Source organism: Electrophorus electricus, chromosome 25 (genome assembly GCF_041902795.1).
Source record: "Electrophorus electricus isolate QZ-2024a chromosome 25, ASM4190279v1, whole genome shotgun sequence".
Taxonomy (NCBI): Eukaryota; Metazoa; Chordata; class Actinopteri; order Gymnotiformes; family Gymnotidae; genus Electrophorus; species Electrophorus electricus.
This window is the reverse complement of record NC_137521.1, coordinates 10,041,534-10,050,000: the sequence shown is the minus strand read 5'-3', so window position 1 is coordinate 10,050,000 and position 8,467 is coordinate 10,041,534. Positions and strand designations below refer to the sequence as shown.

Genomic DNA, 8,467 nt, shown 5'->3' with positions numbered 1-8,467 from the left:
TCGTGAGACTCCACTGAATGCATTGTATGGAGGCAAATATATTTTATAAGTACTGAACATTTAACAAATATGCACATAGCTCAAGAGCAACTGAACGTACATGAGCGATTGCTGGCAGTAGAGCATACACACATACGAATGCTTGCAGTATGAACAAAATGACTCCCAGGGCCCACAAATCAACTCCTTTACCAGATGTCTTCTGTTGTAACAGCTCAGGAGCTAGACACAAAAACACACATACAGAAGAATGATGACGATGATGGCACACTGCCCCAGGTTCCTGGAAGCACTGAAAATATTTAGAGTGACTTTTGCTCCATTGTCTTATGATGAGGAAAGGCACTGATCAACCCTGACAATGCCCCTGTGGGGGGAAGTTCTAAAATGTACTGAACTGCTTAGATTCTCAATCACATCACAAACTTAATTTATTGTATGTTGTCACCTTCTTTGCAAAAACTTTAAATTCGATATAGAAAAAAGTCAAAACCTTCCAGGCAAGCTGAATGAAATGCAGCCGAATGTTATAAATTAACTCCCACCTGTGTAAGTGGTCCTGTCAGTATGTTAGAGGTGTTTCCTCAAAACACATCATGATACTACTGAACTCTCTTAAAAGACTAAAGATGATGTTACAGCTACAATGCATTCTGGGAAACTCGCCCACAAGCTTCTAGCTTATAGTATGGCTCATGTCATCAATAATGAGCTAAACTTATTCCTATATTAAACTTACCAGAAAAGCTTTTAAGGAAAGTCAATTAAATGTTGCAGGGTAGGTAGATCCTCTTACCTACGTATGCAGGGGTCCCACAAGCAATGGACAAGACTCCCTGGTCCTCCATCTTAGACAGTCCAAAGTCACTAACGACAATCTTCGAATCTTCGAAAGGACTCTCACACAGCAGGTTCTTTGGCGAGCAGCCAATCACAGAGAAGTTGTTCAGTCAGCTGACTGCCTCCGCAGTATGACACGACTGGCGGCCTTCTCCGTGTAGCTGCCCCGCAGCTCTCCTGCGTCCACCCTGTAGTGCACATACGCAGGCCTGGGATCAGTGACAGTTCTGCGCCCTCCCTTACTGTAACATCAGGAGTGAAAGATGAACCTGGTCCAAGACTGCAAGCGGAACATGTTACAATGTTACCTGCATCTCCATTCTGTTCTAGTAGCTGAGACTGCCTTCAAGAGCACATGATATGTGTGTGTTGGGGGGGGGGTTTGTTTGTTTGTTTGTTTGTTGCCTCTGGGTGATGGCATATGCAAATAGCCTTGCATACATTTACATAATGAGAAATACAATCTGAATGATTGAATGGATGACAGAGAGAAATCCTGCTAATCCTTGTGTGTGCTCACCAGTTCTACTCAGTGTCATTACCAAATAGACTTTTGTAGGTGTCTGAAATGTCTCTTCCAAGGAAACAATATTTTCATGCTTGATTCTAAAGAGAGAGTATATTTTTGTTAGTTATTTGTAATATTTAAATTGTTCAGAATGTTTAATTAAATGCATAAGAACCTATTTCTAATATAGATTTGTATTAACTTGTACTTTATTTCTCAATTAAAACTGTTTCTTTGTTCAAAAATGCCCACTGCGTAGTACAGCAACCTCGTTCTCCAGCATGGTTTCTTTGCCCTTCGGCGCCCTCTTGCGGATGCACTTGACTGCTACAAGCTGCTCGGTACGTCCGTGCGGAGCTAATCTCACCTCGGAGCATGAGTCTCTGAGAGAAAAGCGATTCCAGTGTCAGTTCAATATAACGTTATTGGATTCGTATGGCTGTAAAGGATTATGACTACTGTGGCCACATGTTCAGGGTCACATGAGCCGAGACAAGACAATGACAGAACCGCTGTTGCCATTACTCATCATGACAGCTGTTGAATGGGTTGTTAAAAAACGGCATGGGTCGTTAACGTGCGCAAGAACTCGCACGACTCTCCATAAACAGATATCTTTGTGTGGATGTAGACTACTTCACCGCGTGCAGCTCTTCTCCGTGGCCCCCACGTTGAGCATGTTGGACATTTGCTAAGTCCAGTACGCATTGCCAAATCCGTGAATGCAAAATGGCATGACTCTCTCCTAGTTTCTCCCTCAGTTCATACACGTGGCCGAGGTCATTCGCCTCCTTACGCGCGTCTTTCATGCGTGGCGTCGTCACCTTTACTCAGTGGGTTACACGCACGCACAGCATATTGGGGGGAAAAAAAGTGAAGGAAAAAGATCTATGTCTATTTATGGCAGACAAATGGCACACTGACGTCCCTGCAGCCTCTAGAACAAAATATTTCCTGTGAAAACCTCCCTTAAAATACAACTTATTATTCAATATATAAACTGTTAATTCCTGTCAAATTCTTTACCATTATAAAACGGAGGAGCAGGAGTGGGAACACTGAACTGCTCGACGTGTCCTGTGTAGAAGGATCTGCTGAACACTCTAGCCAATTACAGCATTTTTCATGGCTACAACTGTATACTCTGTACAAAGAAGCAACATTGCTTTTCACTACAAAACATGACATTGACAAACAGGCTAGACAAGTACATCCCTCACACGGCCACTTTAATCTCCAAATGCATTTTTACAGTGTACTGTTGGAACCAGAGATAAAGCACAGATCAATGGTCACAAAACAAAATGACGAAGTCAGCAATTACCTGTTGACTGCTGCTAACAAAATGTGGTTGGTAACCTCTGGGAACTGGGTGTTCAGTTCTCTTGCTGTGCTTGGTACACTCGGGTAATTGGGTAAACGTCCAATCTGTTCTGAGCTCCTGAATGAGAAAAATCACATGTATTTCAGACATATGACCTTGGACTCCCACACACCTGAGAGAAACAGACTTGGAGAATGAGTGAAGCGTGTGTGTGTGTGTGTGTGTGTGTGTGTGTGTGTGTGTGTGTGTGTGTGTGTGTGTGTGTGTGTGTGTGTGAGAGAGAGAGAGAGAGAGAGAGAGAGACAGAGAAAATAAAGCAAGAAAGAGAAAAAGAAAAAAGCAATGATTCTCCCCTTCACATAATTGAATCCCTTCATCTAAGAGAAACAGTGACGCTGTATCCGTTCCATGGTGCTTTTTCACTGCTGCTGGTTGGGGTACGTAAGGGGCAATAGGTTTAGTGTTCATCACAAGTCACATTTGGAGTAGACGTAGCTGTCTGTTTATGAAGCTGCCTTGGTTTTTGTGCAGTCGAAGAAATCCAGGCGACCCCTCACACTTCGTGTATGGACGCAGACGTACACCACCATGCACGATGTCCCCTCAGCCCGTTATCGCTTCCTCGCCTCTCCCATCCTCTCCTCTTCCTCCTCGCCTGTTTCAAAGACACTGACACCTAAGTACACTGTTTCCGTCCACAGCCACAAAGCATTTGCTGAGCATTACACAGCCTATGACAAACGCCCCATGAAATGTAAATACATGGCAACTGAAAGAATGGAAGACGATGGAGTGTGTTTAGGCTGAATAAATCTGCAACAGCAGCACAGGTTGCTCTGTCAGCGCACATATGGAAGCAGCTTATTCAGACATATCGGTCTCTGTGTAATTCTCAGTGTAATCTTGGTGTAGAATAATTAATTTAAACAACTTGCCAAAACCTTCATTTCTAAAATGACAACTTCCAAGATTTTACTTGGAGTTATTTTTCACCTTTAAAAGTCCATGTTAAATATAAATAGGATGTGACTACTATTACAAAATATTTTATTAAGCTACACTTTAGACTATACTTTAAAATTCTAAATATTATATTATATATATTTTTAATGCTATATAAATAATTCTCACCAGAGGGCAGCATTGTTTAACTCTAAAGTATCTTACAAGGTTAGAAATAATCTAGAAAGTAAATAAACAAATCTATACATGAATGTAATTGAACTGTAACTCACTCAGCACTTTCTAACATGTTACCAAAGGCTTTAGTAACAAAATGTCTCTGGCTCCAGCCTGTCCTGATGACTTGAAGATTGGTTTGAAGACCAGTTGAACTTTGGCCTTTCCTGTCACCTTGCCCACGGATTCTTGAGCTAAGTAATGGCTGTTATTCAATTTCATAAAGTGTGTAATGCAGGGATCATGTCAATAACAGATAAATATTAATGACCCTGATTACAGAAGGGCCTGCTCTATTCCTGGCCACGAGTGACAGAAAAAATGGTTCAGATTAGCTTTCACTAAAAGCAGTGAGATCACTTGCAGTCACAAGGTGTTGCATGACTCTGGGAGGTACAGAGGATCCCAGTAACACCTGACCCCACACACACACACACACACACTCACACACACACACACACACACACACACACACACACACACACACACTCACACACACACACACACACACACTCACATACACACACACACACACACACACACACACAAACTCACACACTCACACACACACACACTCATACACACACACACACACATACACACACACATACAAACTCAAACACACACACACACATACAGCTCTGACAGGGAACACATTAGAACAGCATCACGCGCACAAACTCACGCACACACACGCACACATTAGAATGGCATCACACACACACACACACACACACACACACACACACACACACTCATTACATTCTCAAATGCACAGACTAAGACAGCTGCATACACTGTGTCCTAAGTTGTATTCCAGGGTGATTCATATTTTACTGTGACTCTGGAAGTTATTTTGTTTGAAAAGTACATACTGTACACTGCCTGCCACCAATGCGGTCAGCTCGGCCAGTATTACAGAGGTATAGCATGATTAATGCTGCTTTACAGAAATAAAAATGTTTAAAGAACATCAAATATTTGAGTTGAGAATTCCATGCACCACCTGCTTAGCAACATTACACTCTGTACCCTGAAGCAGGGAGTTATCAGTTACCACCAAAAAGGATCAAGGATCAAGTATTACGCTAAGGCTGTAATTAGTGAGTTTAATGTAAGTGAAGCATGCACTTAGAGACACAGACACACACACAGACAGGCACACACACACAGCACAGCTCATCCTTATATTCCCTGACATTTCAGGTTTCTTCAGGAAGCAGAGGAAGCTTCTGAGGGCTTTACCGCATGGGTCTGCACATCTCACTGAGCAGCCTTATCTCTGACATCATAAACTAGTGACCACAGTGAGGTCAGGAAACAGCTCTGCACCTGCCTAACCTTACGCACAGGGAGCTCAGGAATCAGATATCTGCCAACCTACCACCATTCCTTATTGGGAAAACCCTCTGCTCATAGCGAACCCATCTGTGCCGTTCGGACGCTGCGGCTGTCAAACTACCCTGCTTCAATTAAAAAGAGTACGAAATACTGAGTTGCAACGCACTGATTAGCATTTATTGTTGTGTTGATGCCAGTTTTTTAATTTAATTTTATTATTTTGCAGTGCTGTACTATGACCTCTGACCACAAACGATGACATGGAGACAGGTCTGCACTTTGCCTGCTGCCTGCAGAGTGCTGTACCAATTTCCTCGTGAGTGTGACGGGCATGGCATCGGTCTGAATCAGCAAAGGAGCAAGCTATGTTCCTACGCTGAATGAATTACAACACAGGTCATGTGACCTTGGAGTTTATACAGTCCCTGTAATTTCATCAACCTCCGCACGGGGCGGGAGGGGGGAGGGGGGAGGGGGAGCATCCATGCAGTCGTCTAGTTTTCCGAAGAGCTATAAAAAAAAGAGGAGAAGCCTAACCTTTGCAGGGCAGCTGTCAGGGAAGTCACGAGATCCACTCCAGCCTAAACTTAGACAGACGGAAATGTGTGAGTGCAACTGTAGATGTGCCCTCTTCCGGACCTGAGGGCAGCGTGCCATCCTAATTCATCATGCCACTCCAGAGATGGTTAAAGATTAAATAGAGAATCTCCATTAAGAGTGTAACTTAGCCCTCCACTTTGCCTGGGCATGACCTACATCTCAGAAACAGCCTCTCACTGCTTGCTGTAATGGCTTTAAAGGAATACTTCACCAAAACATGCCAACCATTTAGCTGTTACTATTATCCAAATGAGATAAACCTTGTAGCCCGTTAACCTTTGTTAACTGTGTTAGCATGTGTGAGCACCGTAATATCTTTTATGGCCATAGCATGAACGAATGGAGTCAAGCAGAAAAGGCCTTATTCTCTTTTCGTCTGTCCCAGTTATGGCCACAGGGGTGCTGTGCTGGACACAGAGGCAGGGGCAAAGGAAATGGTCACATCACCAACCCCAAGGGGAATGGATTTTCAAACTTTCCAAACTTGGGGTATTTAGTGGGATACATATACCATTTAAGAGTGTGTACAGTACATTTGTGTTGAGAAAACCTGTGTGGTGAACAGATCATTTTATTCTATACTAAACCTGACTGCTGTGGACAGTAAGTGGGATCTTGTGGGCATCTAATTAGCAATTGTAAGATACGCAGGATAATAAGGTAGTGAGATAATAGTGGGGTGGCGTTGGGAGTAATAAGGGGGTGAGGATGAGGGAGGTCCCGGGTGGGGTGTGAGTCTCGTGGAAAAGGCGGCTACAGGAATGAGTGTGGGATGTTCACAAGCTTGCAGGGGACACCCTACTGTGAGAGGAGTAGAGAGGAACAAACGTCTGCGTACCTGACCAGCTGCCATTAGAAGGACTGGCATAGGAAGGGAAAAAACATTAAAACCACTCCATTCAACCACCACAACAAAAGGATGAATGAACAGAAAACACAGGAGGTATATGTAAAACTTTGAGTAATTAACTACTTAAAATTAATGCTATGAAGCCTTACATGTACAAGTAAATGCAGATCACTATTGTAAGTGATTAGGAATTTATCACATTCATATTAAGAAATATTTCACAATCATAGATTATAAAGGACTTTTCACGTTTATTTGTGTGATAGTCTAATACTTAAGAAACACTTTTGTTGAAAAAGGTAATTATTTAGTGGACTTTTCTGCACTTTCTTAGCCTTTTTGGTTGAACTATACAAAATATGTATATGACAAATATTTGAATCTATGTATGTATTTGTTCATTTAACGATCGTAGACATCGTACTAGCATCAACTGTTACATCAAAATGAAAGATGAAATGCCAGATGAAATGCCCCCAAAACCGTGTGTGCTGTGACCATCCTACCCGATTGAAGACATTCCAGATGAGTCTTCAGTGTGTGTTTTTATTAATCACGTCATTCACATGATCCAACACACCGAAATAAACTTGGTTAAAAATAATGCAGGCCAGACCGAGTTTACCAGAATATCCTAATGCAAAATCCCAGGCTATACTGAAATCACTACATGTGGTAATATAATTAAAACAATCATAATATATTCTTCATATCATGCAGCCTTACTTTGGGTTGAGCCACTTTGAGTTGACCTATTAAACCTCTTCCTTGTTAATTTAATAATAATAATAATATTGGAATAATTCAAAACTGTTTGTACAGAACACTGTACATGTTCCCAGTAAAAATGGGGGGAAAATAAACAGTTATGGAATATACTTCAGAATGTAAAAACACAACTTTCCCGAATATCACAATATGATGTGTTGGACTATAAACAGACTACACTATAAGCAAAAGGTGATTGCACACTTGTCTTGGCCCAACCTGATAATCAATGTAAGCAATGCACTATCAGCTGTTTAATACAGCAATGGTTCTGCTGTAGCATTTTCTAGTATTGTGTCTATCTGTACATGGAATTTGAGACTATACAGAGAATAGTGTAGCAGTAATAATATGTAACAAATTCCATACACTTCAGGAATTTGAATTACATTGTGTCAGAATCTCATTTATTCACCACATACGTTACCGTGTTACACTAACATTTACATTTATAGCACTTAGCTGATACTTTTGTCCAGACGGACGTCTCCATGGGTGAAATCCTTAAACGGAGTCTAAAGATACGATTAACTAGAACCCTGCCAAAAAGGTGTTTTCCTTCTTTCTTTCTTTTGTAGTATGTATATGTAAACAAGTATTTATGTGATTTGTGAGGAGGTGGGTCTTAAGACGGGTCCATTACAGCACCCTGGGTGTTAGTGAAAGAGTGTAATTCCAGGTCTTGCAGCTCACGCTTGGGGCAAGGAGGGTGCAGGATGAGGGGCAGCCGAAGGCAGCGTTGGGAGAATGCAATGGTTGAGTAATGCATGAGAACCTGAGAGGACTGATTGTGAGTTCTGCAGCTGCGCTCCGGAGCCGTTGCAAGGGTGTATTGGTGTGTGCAAGGAAGCTTGCCAAAGAGCGGTAGACAGTCGTCTTGAGATGGCGAGGGGCTGTACAACTTTGTGGCTTCTCTGAACATTCTCAGAAGAAGCCACAAACGACACGACGAAGAAGTGTTAAGCTGAGGCAAGTCTCTGTAATAAACAAACGTGTTTTTATTCAAACAGAAACAAAACTGAAACAAAACACATGGAGTGGGGGCGAACAGGACGGT

The 8,467-nt window shown here is 42.1% G+C and overlaps 1 protein-coding gene across 1 annotated transcript in view; it reads right to left on the bottom strand.

Moving 5' to 3' along the window:
• Positions 1 to 1,981, bottom strand: part of pnck (pregnancy up-regulated nonubiquitous CaM kinase) — a 7,646-nt gene extending 5,665 nt beyond the window's left edge. The window contains 5 exon segments of the mRNA XM_081707975.1: positions 101 to 222; positions 797 to 967; positions 970 to 1,028; positions 1,383 to 1,446; positions 1,617 to 1,981. Of these exon segments, the coding sequence (XP_081564101.1) occupies positions 101 to 222; positions 797 to 967; positions 970 to 1,028; positions 1,383 to 1,446; positions 1,617 to 1,725 (525 nt within the window). The 5' untranslated portion in view covers positions 1,726 to 1,981.
• Between the last annotated feature and the right edge of the window lie 6,486 nt (positions 1,982 to 8,467).